The sequence below is a fragment of the Camelus bactrianus genome, chromosome 7 (genome assembly GCF_048773025.1).
Source record: "Camelus bactrianus isolate YW-2024 breed Bactrian camel chromosome 7, ASM4877302v1, whole genome shotgun sequence".
NCBI lineage: Eukaryota > Metazoa > Chordata > Mammalia > Artiodactyla > Camelidae > Camelus > Camelus bactrianus.
The window spans coordinates 37,425,737-37,444,374 of NC_133545.1; the positions used below are offsets into that span (position 1 = coordinate 37,425,737).

The following is an 18,638-nucleotide window of genomic DNA, read 5'->3' on the forward strand; positions in this document are numbered from 1 at the left end:
GGAACTGTATTCTGATTTTATTCTCAGTTGTTGAATAACTGGCTGAGAAAGAATATGTGGGTCATCTTCTATATCAGTTCTTGTATATCTGAGAGGATCTGTTGCCATTATATATAAACTTGACCAGGGACATAGTCTTTCTCCTCAGACCCCTTTCAACCTTCCTTTGTCATCTAGCATTTAAATAGTGTGGAGTAAAAGCTGACGCCAAACTCACTGTCTTTACTTTGTTGGAAATTTACCTTTTTTTCCTGCCTGATAAAATGCTTTCAGAAAATTTTGTTTGAAATTCAGAATACTGTTCTAGTATTCCTTCAGTTGTAAATTTTTAAAATTCATATTTACAATATAATTGATAACTTCAAATTGAAAACTCAAATCGTATTCATCTCAGGAAATTTTTCTTCCTGTTCTTTTTTCCCTCCTTTTCCATGTTCTTTTTGCTTCTAATTGGTCTGCTCTATTCAGATTGTCCAAAACTCCTATTTTATATATATATATATATATATTTTTTTTTTTTTACATCTCCTGAATCTATTCCCTATTTCTCTTACCTATTGTTTAATAATTTTCATCTCTTTAACATTTTACTCTGATATTGGGAGAACTTCTCATATGAATCTTCTAATTTGCTGATTCTGTTTTCTGCAGCATCCAGTATTCTGTTTGCTCTCCTTATTGAGTTCTTTTAAAGTGTGGTGATTATTGTTTTGTCATTCCCAGGTATAATTCTACATTTCAAGATTGTTTCCTTTTCATGGCTGCTAGTCCCTGCTTTATTAATACAAGGTCTTAAATCTCATTTTGAAAATTTGAAACTACAAATTAGAGACTTGAAATATTTCTTCCTGTTTCTTGGAATAAGTCAATTCCAAAATCGATCACTTACTCCGTTTTTTAAAATTAGTTTTCTTCTTCTGAATTGCTGAATATTTTTTAATGTCCAGTTCTCTTTCTCTAGTTCATGTATAGAATGGGATGTGTTTGTTTAGAGTTAGGAGCTGAGATTAATTTTGAATAAAACCATGTGGATTTTTGTTTAATCTTTCAGGTACAGACTGAAGAAAGGGTGATAATTTAAATTTATTGTAATTGTGCCAATGTCAAATATAATTGTTCTGTTTGGGTTAGGATGTTGTTGTAGGTAGGTGGAGATAGCTTTGGAAGAGGGACTTTTAACTCTGCATTGATTAAATTACCCCGTCTGCCTCAGCAGCTAGAAATCAGCTGTTCCCTCTCCACACACAGCAGTGCAACCTCATGGCCCTCCTTCAGAGTCTGTCGTGGTCATTGGCCCCACACCCTTCAGTGTACCAAAAATACAGTGTGCTAGCCCAGCACATGCTGCTATGGGATTCCTTCCTCACAGCCTCCAACAGTGTGAGAATCTGCTCCCATCAAATGTTGAAAGATCTGCCTTTATCGTTAATGTCTGCTGCTCAGAGATGGGGTTAGCTGAAGTTATGACAGAGTTCTTTTCATTTATTGCCTCCCCAGGTAGCTTTCCTCCCTGTACAGCGATAAACTGCACGCTGGTTGATGCTTCCCTCACTCATTTCCTGTTAGTGGCTAAAATGTTGAAGTATGCGCTTGGCACTTCCCTAATTTCCTAAGTTCCCCTTGTTTTCTCAGTCATGTCAGTGGGGTAGAGAATTAAACACACAGGCTTATCTCACCTTATTTGTTCAGAATTCATACTGAGTCTCTATAAAATATGTTTAAAGCTCCCTGGCGTTAAATAAAACTTTCAAACACATGAAAACAAGTCCAGTGGGAATCAGGCCTTGCTCAGAGCTCAAAGACTATTAGTTTAGTTAGATGAAGAAGGAAACTTCAGGAAAGAAAGTTACAAATCTGATATTCTGGAAACTTTTAGTTTTATCTACATTAAGCCTTGGAGGAGCAAGCATTCTGGCAGATTTGCTAAAGAGGTTCACAATTTATGGATAAGTCCTAGGTCTTTCATAATGACTTCTGGTGTTAGAAATAAAGTAGTATTTGGTTCTAACATAGCTCTACGCTGGCTTGTAGAGCTTCTCAGGCAGTAAATTTTTCATGAAGAGCAGCGCAGGGTGGAAGGGGCCCATCTGTAGTCAGATAAATAGCTTAGAGCAGGGGTTGGCAAACTACTGTCTGTTACCTGTTTGGTACAGCCCACAAGCTAACCACATTTTATAGTGGTTGAAAAAATTATAAAAATAACATTTTGTGATATGCAAAAATAATATAAAATTAAAATGTATTGTCTCTAAAGTTTCATTGGAGGACAGTCATGTTTTTCAGTTTATGTACTGTGTGTGGCTGCCTGCATGCTACGATGACAAAGCTGAGTATATCTGACAGAGATCCTAAGGCCTACAGGGCCTAAAATATTTCCTAACTGGCCTTTATAGAGAAAGTTTGCTGATCCCAGGCTTAGAGCTTTAAGGGGCTGTGGCAATATTGGCAGCAAGGAAAATTCCTACCTAGAAATTTCATCTCCTTAGGATGTTATTTAAAATGAAGAAACTCAGAATTTCATTTTGAGGCCCACACGGTGATGCTAATTGACAAAGCTGGAGAGATCTGATCTCTGTCAATGCCTTATCCTTCTTATGTTTACAGTGGTGGTTTGAGACATGACCCTAGCGTCATTTTAGCACCTGTAGTTCAAAAGCCAGAGGAAAGATGACAGAGTAGGATGACAAAGTAACAACTTGGAGATGCATACTTTTTAATATTCTGTAGATTTCAATTATCTATGTTATTTTTAGCCATTTTCTAATCTTGTACCTCAACTATTATGAATGGTTGAAAAACAGGTTATGATTTATTTTTCTCTTTCAGAGTATTAGAAACTTTCAAGTCCTTTAGGGAACAATATAAAAGGGACTTGGGAGAGTAGGTGTTGGAAAGACCCCAAAAGCATAATCCAGTTTATTATTAAAGGATTAGAAAATACTTTTAAAAATATTTCCCAAATTTGCACTTTAAAATAGAAAAATAATATGATATTTAAAATGTATAAGAATCCAGTCTTAAACTTTAAATAAGTCAAATGTGAGCCTCTCAGAATCCTCGCAGAAGCCCCCTCTCAAGAGGTAGTCTTGTTCTCAGTTTGAAGGGTATGTTTGTGCACACCCATGTGCACTTTAAAGATAAAATCCTACGTGAGCTCATACTCACACTCTCCATTTCAATTCAGGACGATAAGGTTTTCACATGGGCTCTCTTGCCTTACGCCTGTATCTCTTTTCCCTCATACTGAGCCTCTAGTTCTCAATAAAACCATAATTGATAGAATATCTTATCATTGCTCATTTGCTTTATCTCACAGTATACAAAAGCACAGCAATCTCAGAATATGCATATCAATATACCTCCAACAATGTGACAACTAAAAATAGTTTAAAATCTTTTTGTGGTTCTTTTTGTCCCTAGTGTAGATTCTACTAGAGTGTTTTCTTAAATTTTTAAATTTTTTGTAGTCATACCATTAACCCAGTGATATACGTTTAGGTTTCTTTGTTTTATTTGTATTTTTTATTTTTTGGAATTTTAAAAAAGTATAATTTTCTTATATGACTATTTAATAAATAATTTACATGGTTTCAAGACAAATCTATAGAACACAGCCTATTCAGAGGTGTCAAAATTCTATAGTGATCCTCCACCCTATTTCTTTCCTCTAAGTAACCATTAAAAAAAAGCATTGTTCTCCCATTATCTATTTTTATATAGACATGTATCTGCTTATATTTTCTTCTTTCTCTTTTTCTAAAATTTTAACATACTCTATACATTTTCACCTTGTTTTTTTGCATAACAATGTATGTTAACGTTATATTACATATATGTACATCTGTACTACATAAGTACATAATATATATGTAATGTATCTATTAATGCATTTGGGTTCAGTTGTGTCATATTGTTTTACTTAAATAGATATACAGGTATTTTATATAACTAATTGTTTATTGTGTAGTCTATTTTATTAGCAACCTTTTTCTTTGTATCTTTTTTTTTTTTGGTAACTAGCAAGAATTCATATTCTTGCTCTGTTTTCCTTTATGCTAATATCTGTTAAAAACTCCTACTTCCCCTGTTTCTAATATTTAGGTCCCCTACTCTGAACAATATTTAACTAGTAACTTATTTTTTTCCTCCCCCTACTTCTTTTTTCAGCATTTGAAGTAATATCCCTTTAATCCCAGTTAATAAACATAGATTATCAGCAACTTTATTCTACTTATCATCTTTCTCCATTCTCCCTCCATTTTTGAGAATTGTATCTCATCTGCCTTGTCAGGTAATATAGTCATTACATACTGTATTTTCTTCTTATAACTATGGTTTAGTCTTAGTTCTACAAATAAATATATTTTTAATGCCCACTGATGCTTCTTATATCAGTGTCTCTCCAGTGTTTTGGTTGTCTGAAGATCATTCTCTACCTGGTTCCTCAAGAAAGGCTAGTGGGACCAATATTCCTCGTCTTTTGCATGAACATGACAGTTTATGGCCTTCATTAACGAAAGTCAGTTTGACTTGATATACAGTCCCTGCCTTACATTTTCTTTCCTGCCTTATCTTAAATATGTGGTTATTTTACTGTCTCCTGGAATAAAGTGTAGCTGTCAAACTCTCATGACAATCTAATATTCTTTCCCATGTAAGTGACTTAGTCTTTTTTCTGGAATGATCAAAAGATCTCCTTCTTTTTCCTTTGTTCTTATTGTCCCTGATCAAAGGGCAGAAGGGGATCCCCAGTTCCCAGAGGAGGATTATCTGGATGTGTTGCCTTCTTGTTTCTTTCACTTACAGATGATATGAAGGGACAGAAACAAAGTGGCATCAGTCCTTTGAAACATTACTCATTTGCTCCTCTTGTACCTCATGCTTCCTTATAATGAGGAGTCCTTGGAGTCCAAGACTCTCCCTGCACTAAATTCTAGTGAGCTTGTCAGTGGAATAATTTTTGAATTGTCAAAAGCTCTGCTGATAACCTTAGGAGCAGAAAGGAGTAAGTTCATGGTGTAATGAAATATGAGGACTATGTGGGTTTCCCTTCACTATCTCAACAGTCCCATCCAGACAGCTGGCACTTGCACTATTTTGATACACTCAATGCTACAACTGAATGAATGTCACACTTAGTACTCTCTGTAGATGTCCTACAAGATGCATTTCTTTAAAAAATCTTCTACCTTTGCATCTTGGACATATTAGTCACTTTTTTATCTAGGTTTGGTACAGAATGAGACTTTCTGAAGTATACTTTTGTGTACTTAGTTCATCTCTCTTCTCCATCTTCACCTTCCCCTACTATCTGGGCTTTCTTCTAAGCAATCTGACTAGCTTTGGGAAAAAGAATATTATGACATTCAGGGCTCCTTAAGAAGTCAAACATATCATGAACTGATTAGTTCATCTTAGTAGTTGTTACCCAAATAACCAACAACTTAAGTTCTCATATCAGTCTTTTAGTCTATCTTAAGGAAAACAAAAAGATTTATGCAAAGGATATATATATATCTATATATATATCTCATATATATATGAGAGAAATATATATACATATATGTATACCTATACATATATATGTGTGTTATACACACACACACACACACACACACACACACAGGGGCTTGTATTGGCTGAGAAAACAGGTGCATATTGAAATGGCTATGGCTCATAACTTAGTTTGCTAATTCCCTTAATCTTTCATAAATACAACTATATTTGTTATGGAGATTCTTACAAAGTAGATTATGCAGTTTCTGTAATAAAGTAAAAGTGAAACATAATTTCAATAAGGTTTGCTAAAAAAACAAACCAAAAATCACCTGGAAGTTAAGGGTAGCCACCAGATGAGAGGCAGGCTACTTGAAAGTAAAAATACTATGGAAAGCAAATGGCAAAAGCTAGTAATGATAGTCTCTGCTTTACTTATTTTGAGGCTGGAATGATTTGGGGAGCCATCCAGTTTATATCTGTCATTATACCAATGAGGCAACCAGGGTCTAGGGAGTGATTTGCCTAGATCACACAATTAGTAGATTTGGGTTTAGAACTCAGGGTTCTTTGCAACTAGTACAGGACTTCTTCAAAATAGCTATTTTTAATTTTTAATTTTGTTTATGTATTTATATATTCATAAATTGTTAGAGCCATAATGAGTCTTAGAAACCATCTAATTCCAGCCTACCATTTCCCTACCAAACCCTCATCTTACAGGAGAAAGTAAAGCCCAGATACAGAGAAGGAATATGATAGCACAGCTTCTTAGTAAAGAAACATCTTTTTTATCATCTCCAATGAAGATAGAGTTAGTATAAGGGATTGCATAGATGAAATGAAAGTAAACTTTTTGGTAACCAAATTAAAGTCTGCTTTTAAATAAAATCTATTGATTTAATAAAATAATCTGTTGACAACAACCACGAAAAGGGGTGATTTTTAACAACTAATTTTTTCAAATTATAGAAGTAGTCATCACAAAATTCTTTTCACTAGGAAGCTGTGTTCCTGCTTTTAAAATGTTATTCATTTATCCACTGCTTCTAAGAGGAAACATTTATACTACAAAACAATGTCAAACAAACCAGTGAGTTTGAGTAGCAGTTACTCACAACTGACTTATACTTGTAATTTGTCCTCCTTTTTTTCTTGCTTGTTCTTGTTTCTATCTGTGTATGAAGAATACTTGTTCCCTGCCTCACAATTTACTAAAGTTTATTCAGAGGCTGAATGATGCGTACTTTGCATGAGACCTTTGCTCTAGTCACAATGGTTAGACTTAAGAAACTAAACACAATAGTTTTTCCCCCCAGTGGTACAGTTTACTTAAGTTGCTAATAGCAATATAAAACCTGAAATGTATATTACTATTGAAAAGAAAAATTAGGAGGATTAAGTCAAATAAATAAAAATAAACTAAAATCTAAAAGCTTTCAAAAAGATTAGAGTTATTTTGTTTTTCCAAAATGGATTGCATAATATATTTTTGTTCTCAAGTTAAAATTAATGATTTATAATTCATCTGCAATTATATTATCTAAAGTTTTCATTTATTAAGTACTTTGTGGAAGCTACAAATATTGATACGTTGTCTTTCAGTAATTTATAATATTATCTGCATAAATCTTTAGAAAAATATTGTGACAAGGAGTTACAAAGGTGCAGTAAGACATGATGTATACATGAGCAAACTGATGAGCAAGGACAACTTTAAATATTTTGTTTCCTATAAATTAGATTTGATTTTAATGGAGTTGACATTTTCTCCCTAAACACAGGTTTTTTCCTAGGTCTATATTTAGAAAGAGAGAAAAAATGTAAATTTAAATAACAATTTTTATTTAATTTTCTCTCTGACGTGTATATTATAGGACGGTTTAAATGAAACATGGCAAGTTACAGTGACTGGAAGTCTTGACTCAATAAATTAAGTAAGACTAATAAATTAAATGCCACGTACCAATATAAACTCTCTATGTGTATTAACTCACCAAATCTTAATAATAAACCTAAGGTCTAGGTCATATTAATAACCTCATTTTGCAGAAGAGAAAACTGAGGCATGGAGAATTGAACTGATTTACCCACAAGCACACAACTGGCAAGTGGCAGGGCTAGGATTCGAGCTAAGCAGCTTCCAGCAAACACACTGTAACCATTACATTATGACAGTGGTTCTCCAAGTGTGGCCTCCATGTCAGCAGCATAAACGTCACATGGAAAAACACTGGAAATCATATTCCCAGGCTGTACTTCAGACTTACTGAATCAAAGTGTTTTGACCAGCCCTCCAGATAATTTTGATACACACTGTCTTAGTCTGTTTGGGCTGCTATAACAAAAATGCCATAGACTGTGAGTGGCTTAAACAAGAGATGTTTACTTCTCACAGTTCAGGAAGCTGGGAAGCTCAAGATCAAGGTGCCTGCAGATTCAGTTTTTAGTGAAGACCTGCTTCCTGGTAAACAGAAAGCTATCTTCCCGCTGTGTCCTCACATGGCCAAAGAGCAGAAAGCTAAAGCAGGCTCTCTTGTTTCTTCTTCCAAGGGTACTAATTACATTCATGAGGGCCCCACCCTCAAGACCTAACTGTCTACAAAGGTCCCACATCCTAAAACCATCACACTGCCGGTTAAGATTTCAACATATGAATTTTGGGGGACACAAACACTCACTCCATAACAGATTAACATTTGAGAACCACTGCCTAGATAAAGCATTCTTCTCTCCCTTGTTCAGAGGCCAACAGTATGGTGGTAGAGACAGTCATGCAAACACGTAACTGCCATCCACCCAGGTAAGTGCGTTAAAAGAGGAATATATTAGGTATAGTAATGATGCAAAGGAGAATGTGAAGCAAAAGAGAAAGCTTTACTTTTTTGAGCACTGAGAAATTTGCACTCTAGTTTCAGAGACAGAGGAAGGGAACTCAGTTCAGCACTGATAGAGCAGGTTGTTTTGCTTATCTAGAGTTTGGACAAATTCCTCAAATGACTTTCAGTAGTTCTGAACATTTTGGCAGAAGTAACATAATCATTGAAGCTACCCTCTATCTTGCCCATCTTCTGGCTATGACTATGTCTCTCACACGTATATTATTCTTGGAAATGATGGTTACTAACAGTCAGAAGAGATCTCTTATAGATACCAAGGTAATGATGTACTCTGTCTAGAAATGGTACTCATTTTATTTATCTATTAAAATCTAAAGTAATGCTACTAAAACTACTATCTCTTGCTTTAGGATGTAACAAAACTGAGCATTACAAGACACTGTCCTAGTTTGTAATGCTTAAGTCACTTAATTCATTTGGTGAGTCATCCCTTATTTTTCAGGGCACAGTATTTTAGAAATCCTCACAATAAGCTTCCAGGCTAAACAAATTCTTTGCACTTTTCATTCTGCTGGAAACAGGGATTAGGCATAAAGTAAACAACATGAGCTGTCTACTCTTTGTAACATCTTTGAAGCGATGGCCCTGATTTGCACCACTGTTTTCAATCACTTAAAAGGCAATAACTTAATTATGCCATCCTTTATATAAGAACTGCCATTGCTTTCAGTTCACTTCCAGGCCTGACACAAGTAAATCACTTCAATAAAATCCCTTTTTTCTCCCTCTTAGAGACGAGAATAAGTAATGATGGCAGTGATCTTCCAAGGACAAAATGAATATAATGTACTTTTCATAGAAAAGCGAAATATTTCACAAGGCAGTGATTCATTGTGTTATTTAAACAATGATTTTTCTTGTGTGTATGTGAAAAATGTTTAAATGATTTTATATAAGGATATTTTTAGGGAGGCAGATACTGCACTCTGCTTTTGAAATTAAATGCTTGGATCAAGTAGTTTATGTGCCTAGGATGGGCAGAGGAATATACCTTAGAAATAAACCATCCATAACTTCAGCCCACTCATTCTTTTATCAAAGTGAAAATATTTCTAGGATATTTGAAGCAAATTCTTTCCTCATGTGAGAATAACCAGCCAATTCTTTTCTAAGTTCATTTTAAATATTAACAGTATGACACATGGCTCAGACTAAAAGGATATCAGCTTAAATGTATGTTATACTCATCATTTTATTAAGGGTTGCTCATCTCAATTGACTTTTTTCTTAATGATTCAACTTATCCAAAAAAGACAGTCACTTTCTAATATTGTAATGAATTAAGTCCTTGAGTAAGTGACTCAGCTGTTAAGACTGCAGGGGTCCAACATTACCAGAGTGTGGGCATATAAAGATTAAAATACATGGCAGTTGGCAAATAGATTAATTAGGACCCATGTCATGACAAATTATCCTTTCCATTAACTTTTGTATTTAATATATTTACTTGTACCTCTTAGCAAATGATAAAATATTTTCATTTCAACAAGTCCAACTCAAGGGATTCAACAAGTTTGTTCAGGGATTTTTTAAAATAGGTTATACTTTTAAACAGGTGAAATGGACTCACTAACACTTAACATTTTATCTTTTATGGTAGATATAATTTTATAACAGAACTGCAAATAACATCCTAGTCAGGTTTTCTGCTGACTTTAACAGTCAATCACTGAGAAAAATGCCCCTGTTTGGATCACACTATTCTGAATTAGGATTATTCAGATGGGTAAAATAAATTGGAGAAAAGTGTCATCTAAGAGAATAATTTTTTTACCTGCTTTAGATATACTTTTATACGGCATTTATATTTACTGAGTACCTCCTATATGCCAGACACTGTTTTGAGCAGTTCAAATGCCTTATCTTGTTTAATCCTCGTAGTTACAGTTCTTATCACCATCTGCTGCTTTATTTTTATTTTTCCATAGCACTATCATCATCATCTAATATGCTACATATTTTTCTCATTGTCTCTCTCATTCTCATTCTCATTCTCTTTCTCTCTCTCTCTTTCCCTCTCTCCCTCCCAGCTCTAGCCTCTTCTTTTATTAGGTAGGGATTTTTATGTTTTGTTTGCTATTGTTTCCACAATTCCTAGAATATTGCCTTGTTCATAAAAGGTGCAGAATAGGTTTTTTTTTTTTTTTTGATGAATGAATGACTTCCCAATTTACAGATGAAAAGTTAAGGAAGTAACACAACTAGAATGTGAAAATGGTTTTATGTGGTCCACACACTCATCTATCCATTCAGCCATTCAGTGAATGACTTTTAAAGCCAATGATATTTCCAACTGACCACATTGCTTCCAATGCATTTTACTACACTGATATAAAAATTAGCATGATAATGACACGCTTTTATCAATTCATTATAAGTTCCCTAAGTATCAATGTTAGACTATCAGTTCTTCTCTTTTTACTCATTGGTAGGTTACCATTTCTCATGGTATTTTATAATTCGTAATTAATTTTGAATAAATATGCCCAAAGTTCAAACAGTGTAGAGGTGTATATGAGAAAGGTAGCCACCACACACCTCCACTCCTAAACTTGCCTGCCCAGGAGAACCACATAGGGAGCTTTGACAGTTACTGAAGCCTATGTCTTACCCCCATATATTGTGGTTTACCTGGTCTGTGGGTATGGCTTGGTTTTGGAATTTTTAGAAGATCCTCAGGAGGGACTTTGCTTCAGATAAAGGTAAAGCAACAAGGACCAAGTATAATCTCTTGCTTTAAATAACTAAGAAACATATAAAATACATGAAATAATTTTTTTAATGATACTGAGCACAAGGCGACAAAAGAAAATAATCCTCCAGGGATGGGAAACAAATGAGATGAGCCCTATGATCACCCCAGCCTATAGTCTGAGAGAGTATCTAGAACTTGGCACAGGGAGAACAGAGGCAAAGCCTGGCAAACTCCTTGAGCTGAGCAATCAGAGCTGAGAGTTCAATGAGACCAAACAGTGAGAATCCACAGGATAGACCACAGGAGAGGAGAACTCTAAAGATCTACAGGGGGTCCCTCTTGAGTGTTCAGCTGAGACCTGACCAGCACATACATGTGAGGAAACTACCAGAGATGGGGTGGGGGGAGGCACCTGAAAAGACTGGAGGAAACAGTTCACACAGGGATAAAAATAATACCTGTTCTAACAAAATGGACTGGAAAATCTTGTGATTTGCAGGGCATCTGATAGAATACTCAGAAAGGTTTTGCTTCAGTAATGAGAAAAAAATTAGACCTAGACTGAACAGTGTTCCAGTCCTACCTAATATATCTTGAAAGCAGGACCCCAAAAGATCATTTATTTCCAAGTAATTTAAATGTATCCCAGAACAGAGCTCAATAATATTTATAAAAGTATACAAATATCCAGCAACCAACAAGATAAAATTCACAACTGGCATCCAGTTAAAAATTACCAGAAATGCAAGCAAGTAGAAAAATATAACCCATGATGAGGTGATAAATTAGCCAATTGAAAATAACCCAGGATTGACACAAATATTACAATTAGAAGACAAGGACATTCAGTTATTATAACTGCATTCCATATAGTCAAAAATAACATTGGGACATGGAAGATTTCCAAATGATCCAAATCAAAATTCTAAAGATGAAAACTACAATGTATAAAATGAAGGCTTCACTGGATGGGACTAATGGAAGATTAGATACTGTAGATGAAATGATTAGAGAACTTGAAGGCATAGCAATAGAAACTATCCAAAATGAAATACAGAGAGCAACGAGAAATTTTTAAACATGAAGAATATCAGTAAGTTGTAGGTAAACTTTAAGCAGTCTAATATATGTGTAATTGGAGCCCCCAAAAGGTAGATGGGGAAGTAGGAGAAGAATTATATTTGAAGAAATAATGTTCAATTTTTTCCCCAAATTTAATGACAACTAAAAACACACAATTCAAGGAGGGCCAACAAACCCAAGCTCAAAAAGCATGAAGAAATAGCACCAAGGTGTATCATAATCAAATTGTTCAAAACCAGTGCTGAAGAGAAAATATTGAAAGCAACCAAGGAATCAAAGACATATTACACAAGATAAGGATGACAGCAGATCTCCTATCAGAAACAAAGTGAATGAGGAGACAGTGGAGCAACATTTCTATAAGTACAGGAAGAAAAAAAAGAGTCTATCAACCTAGAATTCTATACGCAGCAAAAATGTTTAAGTAAATTGAAGACTTTTTTTTTCAGACACACAAAATTGTACCACAGATATGTTAAAAGAAGTCCTTCAGATAGAAGGAGAAGTATATCAGATGCCAATCTAGATTTATACAAAGGAAGGAAAAATAGTGGGAATGGTAACTACAAGAATAAGTAGATTGAATTTTTTTCATAATAGTCAAATCTTTTAAAAATGTAATTAACTGCTTAAACAAAAATAACAATAACAATATAGTGAGGGGGTTTATGTAAAAGTAAAATGTTTGACAAGAATGGTGCAAAGGTTAGAAGACAGAAAAAGGAACATTATTGTGAGTCTTACATTATACTTAAAGTGATATATCACTTGCCAAGTGCATTGTGATAAGTTAAAGATATTTACTATAAACACTAAGTCAACCACTAAAAATCAAAAGAAAGTTATATCTAACAAACAAATCAACAAAGAGGTCAAGTGAAATCATAAAATATAACCTAAAAGAAAGCAAAAAATAGGGAAAATATTTTTTGGACAAAGATGCAGTATTAATAGTGGTTATTCAATTAAATAGTGGAAATGGGGTAGTCTTCAAAAAATTGTGCTGGAGTAGTTGAATATCAAGAGCAAAAAAATAAACACACATCCATACCTCATGCTATATGCAAAGCTAAGACAAATTTTAGATCATGTGAAACCTAAAACTATAAAAACTTCTAAAAAATTAAGAGAAACTTTCATGGTCTTGGTTTAGACAACAATTTTTGGGTAGTACCACAAAAGCATCCATAAAATTACAATGAGTTGGACTTTATGAAAATTAAAAACTTCTGCTGTTTAAAAGACACCATTAAAAGATGAAAGACAAGGCACAGCCTGGGAGAAAATAGTTGCCCGTCATATATCCTATAAGGAATAATGTCTACAATATATGAAAAAATCTTGAAACTCAAAAGCAAACAACAATAATTTTTAAATGAACAAAATATTTGAAGAGTTTATGAAAGCTGATATATAGAAGCAAATAAGCACAAAAAAAAAGATGAGAAACATTTCAGTAATTAGGGAAATGCAAATTAAAACTATGATGAGATACTAGTATACGTGTATTAGAATAGCTGAAATTAAAAAGATTGACCATACTAAGTGTTGGTGAGAATGTGGAGGAATGGAACTCTCATATACTGTTGATGGGAGTGCTAAATGATACAACTGATTGAAAAATAGTTTGTCATTTTCTTAAAAAATTACACATATACCTACCATACAATCCAGTCATTCTATTCTTAGGCATTTTCCCAAAAGAATGGACTCATATGTCCATTTAAAAATATACATGAGTATGTATGGCAGCTGCATGTGTAACAGTTGAAAACTAGAAACAAGGCAAATGTCCATCAACATGTGAACAGGTAAGTTATAGCATATCCATACAACAGAATGCTACTCAGAGTAAGAGAGGATGAACTATTGATATATGTGTCCAACACAATGAATCTCAAAATAATTATGCTGAATGAAAGAAGCCTTTATAGATAAAAAGGTACATATAAGGTATGATTTCATTTTTACAAAATTTTAGAAGATGCAAACTAATCTGTAGGAACAGAAATCATACAAGTGGTTTCCTTGGAAAAGTTTGTTGGGGTGGGAACCAGGGACCATGAGGGGCATGAAGAAACTTCTGGAAGTGTTAGATACATGTGTTATCTCACTTGTGGTGGTGATGGTGTCACTGGTCATCACATAAGCCCAAACTGATCAAATCGTATGCTTTAAATATATGCCACTTACTATATGTTAATTTTACCTCAAAATACATATATTTAAAAGAGCCCTAGGTGACCCAAGTGTATTTGGGACAAATTTGGGAATCAAGACAAATCTGGGAATCATCACTCCATTTTCTCAGGTACCTGGTTCCACCCTACAGAAACAACCTCTTCTACGCAGCTTCTTTTTCTAGAAACTGGAACATTCTGGAAATATGCATATACAGGCATATATGAACATACATATTCCTTTTATATTTTAAATTCACAAATGGTGGCATACTTTATACACTGTTCTTAACTTTTTTCATTTACTGTATCTTGGAGATCATTCCATATCAATAAATATGGAATGGCCTCATGTTTAAAACAGCTGTATGTTAATCTATTGGATCTAGATTCTGTCTCATCCCAGTCATTTTGACTACATGAGATGATACTGTATGCTATTTTAAAACCTTTTGGGAACAAAGATATAACTTGGATAGTTGCTAGAATTATCTTTTTCTTTTAGGCATACCCTTAAGTCTTCATTCACATGCTACATGACAAAATGCTTTAATCTGTATGAGTATACAAGCTTTCTCGAACACCAAATTCACTATAAGTATTTTTTCACAAAGTCTGTACATCTATGTGAACTGTTGACAAGTATTATACTTTGAAAAGTTATTATGACATATTATTTGTTTGCCTTATCCCTCAATATGAAATTTGGTATTTGGTTTGTCTTTCATTTAACACAATTGTTAAAAATCCCTTTTTTGTCCTTTGGTGGTTAATTCAATGTTAGTCTTTAGCCCACAGCTTTTCTTGGAGATGTGTACTATATGAGCTTACCTGTTACCAACTTGCACTTTTGGTTAAACTCTTTATTTCCCCCCCTTAATAGCAGCAGGTCAAACTGGCCAATACCAAAATTTTTGTTTTTAGAGTTAACTGCACTCTTTAGTTTTTAGACTATGCTGCAAGAGAAAAACCATCTACAAAGACAATGCACCAATTTATTTTGGGGCCTAAATTCCTTAGTGGCCATTTATGTGTCCTTCACAGGTTTTGTAAATTTTCAGTCTAAAAGCAACAAGAATCTCAAAATGTCCATTATCGAGTCTATCCATATTTTGTCATATACTCTAGGTATTTACTATGTTTATTAGTAAAAAGTGAGTCTTTGTATGACTAATTACTGAATGTGGGGCCAACATTTCATCAAATGTTCAGTCAGTGCAGTTTGTATCAGGTGAGTTTGTTTTGTATGCATTAGCTGATGCAGTCACAAGATTGCAGCTCCTGATAGTAAATGTACTCCATCATTTTTTTCACATCATTAAATTCCATGTTTCTATGGTCAGGTTTTATAGCTTCTTGTTTACCTCATTTTGTAGGATTTCATGGGATTGTCTCTGTCCTATCCAGTTAGGTTTCTTGTATTTGTATGCCTGAGATCATGTTTCTGAGGAGTCTACAATGAAATAAATGTATGTTTTGAACGTTGTCTTTCCCTGAAGTCGTTGCCTTTTGGTTGAGAAAATGACTTTAATGACTAGTAAATTATCTTTAATACTCCTCTCCTTTTTGGAGTACTTTTTAGTTTACTCAGGATGTATCACTCTCTAACCTAGGGAAAGTGTGGAGAGCCTGATTCAAAAGCATTCCTATGCCCGCTCACCCATCCGTACCTATGGAGGAGAAGAGGATGTGCTGGGGGATGAGGTTCAGACAACACAGAATCGAGGTAAGACAGCTTCTGGGCTGCTGTGCAACTGCTGGGAGCAAGAGCACCCAAAGGAGAATAAAGGCAGGAAGGTGAGGAGACCACTACTCCTCTGGGGAGAGACTGTATTTCAGAAGCCTCTTCAGGAAGGGACAGCCTGAGGCTGATCATTATTTTGCCTTTATGTCTTAACTGATTATGCTGCCAGAAGTTTTCCTGTGGTTTGTTTTCCAGTAAAAGGACATTGAGCCTCTGAGTCAGGGCCCAGGAGTTACTTGTCTGTGATCTACTATCAAAGAGCTATTGGACTTCAGGGGCGGTCCCTTAGGCTTTCTGAATCTCAGTTTTACAATCTGGAAATCAGGGAATGTATCTGTTTTACTTACATCAGGAATATTTAGGATCAATGACTAGAATGAAAAACACTTTTAAAAAGGAGATTCTCCTAGTGAAGTGCATTGTGTAGAGGTGGTGGCCCTGGTGGTGAGAGTAGGGGAGTTCTAAAACGCTCATCTTTTTGCAAGGAGACAGGAGCCCTCTGCATCTGGGAGGCCAGAGAAAAGAGACCAGAGGCACGTGCCTGGGCACAGGAATGTTCGTATGGGGAGGGTCTCTGTCATATTTTTATGTCCATTGTATGGAATAGCATAAACAGTCAAAACACAGGACATCTCTTATAACTAAATCCAAATGAGCTACTAGTAATCATACAATTGGGAAATTCAGTGTCAACTCTTGTTTAAACTTCTAGATGTTGTGAGGTAAGAAAGACTCTTGCAACTTGTCAAATGTTTAATAAAAAATTATGGAAGCTAACCTATCATTCCTGATAGTTCTTAATGATGTGTTTATTATACACTAAGTATTAGATAAATATAATTACATATATATTTTATTTTGTTTTATGACAATTTATTATTTTCTACTGATCTGGCTTCTAAACTTTGCTCAGGACTATGCTATTTTCATAAATGCATTATTTATTTTTTATAACTTGGTAATGTTTTTATATCTGGTAGGGAAAATCTATCCTTGTTACAATTTTAAAAATCTTAATATTCTGTTATAATTTGTCCTGTTAATTTTGAGAATCAAGTTGAAGGGGGAAAAACATTAGCATTTCATTGGTTTTACACTAAATCAATAAAATAATTTGGAAATAACTGCCTTTTAAAAAACATTCTATTTTTCATTCAAGATATGGCATATGTCTTCAATTATTAAAATCTTTCCTTACATCTCTCAATAGAGTTGTGTGAAAAACTTCAAGTAAGTATCATGCATTTCTTTTTAGAGTAATTTCTAAGGATTTATTATTTATTTTTGGCAGTGCTTTTTATTGTTTCCACATTTCAACTTCCGAGTATAGTTGGCATATTAAAATGCGTTTGGATTTTGTTTGTCTTAAACATAATGAACAGAGTGAATGTTCTCATTCTACTCCCCTCACCCCAAAAAGAGAGAGAGAGAAAGAGAGAAAAGAGTTATAGAAGTTAAAAAAAGAAAAAAAAAAAAAAGAAAAACACTCTTGTGGTGTCTCACAGCAGCTCTGGAAACCAGGTAGCTTTGTTGACGCCTGTCTGTCCAGCCTTACTTATGGCGATGCTAGAGACGTTAGAAGAGATATCAGCTATTTGGAACTCCTTTAAAGGGAATCAGGTCATTACCTTCAGGAAGGGTGCAGGTGTTCTGGCCACTTTCGGGGAGTATGCAAATCATCTAATGAACTAAGACTTTTTCTATTTAAATTCCCTCTTCTATATATGGTATAAATGGTATCTGGAAAGGTAGATATGCTTATGGTTGACCTGTTTCTCTTTCTAAACTGAAGATTATATTTTTTTAAAAAATAAATCGACCCTTATAGACAATGTAATTCTTGATTTGCATATTGAAAGTTTCCAGTCTAATGAGTTGTTTTCCTTTCAGGATCAGCTTTTACAACATCTGATAATCTGTCTCTCAGCTCCTGGGTATCATCTTCATCCAGTTTTCCTGGATTTCAGCACCCACAGTCCCTGACTGCTCTTGGCACCAGCACAGCATCCATAGCGACACCCATTCCTCACCCCATACAGGGCTCTCTGCCACCATATAGCCGACTTGGGATGCCTCTGACCCCATCGGCCATTGCCAGCTCCATGCAGGGGAGTGGCCCGACATTCCCCTCATTCCACATGCCCCGCTACCATCACTACTTTCAGCAGGGGCCCTATGCTGCTATCCAAGGACTGCGCCATTCCTCTGCTGTGATGACGCCATTTGTATGACTCTTCTAAAGATAGGAGAATCCAGATCCAGAATGTGCAAAAATGGGTATGGAAATATAGGACAGGGTTGGGTGGGTGGGATGTGGGGTGTTGGAGCAGGGGCTCTCCAGGAGACATGGGACCTATTCAAGAGGAGAGCTGGACTCACAATAAAACCTACCACTGAGGGAAAGCACCATGGACCAGGATTCATCTGCAGATGGGGGACAGCTCTTGGGTTCGAGAGAAAATCAGTGTAAAGTTCTTAGCTAGCCTAAGTCCTGCAACTAATAGGATATCAATTTAACCAGAAAGTTTAATAATACAAGG

At 35.0% G+C, this 18,638-nt stretch overlaps 1 protein-coding gene across 1 annotated transcript in view; it reads left to right on the forward strand.

Annotated features, from left to right (window-relative positions):
* The window catches only part of TBX20 (T-box transcription factor 20), a 47,994-nt gene extending 29,593 nt beyond the window's left edge, over positions 1-18,401 (forward strand). The window contains exons 7-8 of the mRNA XM_010955388.3: positions 15,968-16,080; positions 17,989-18,401. Of these exons, the coding sequence (XP_010953690.2) occupies positions 15,968-16,080; positions 17,989-18,329 (454 nt within the window). The 3' untranslated portion in view covers positions 18,330-18,401. The remainder of the gene's footprint in view (positions 1-15,967; positions 16,081-17,988) is intronic.
* Positions 18,402-18,638: the final 237 nt, after the last annotated feature.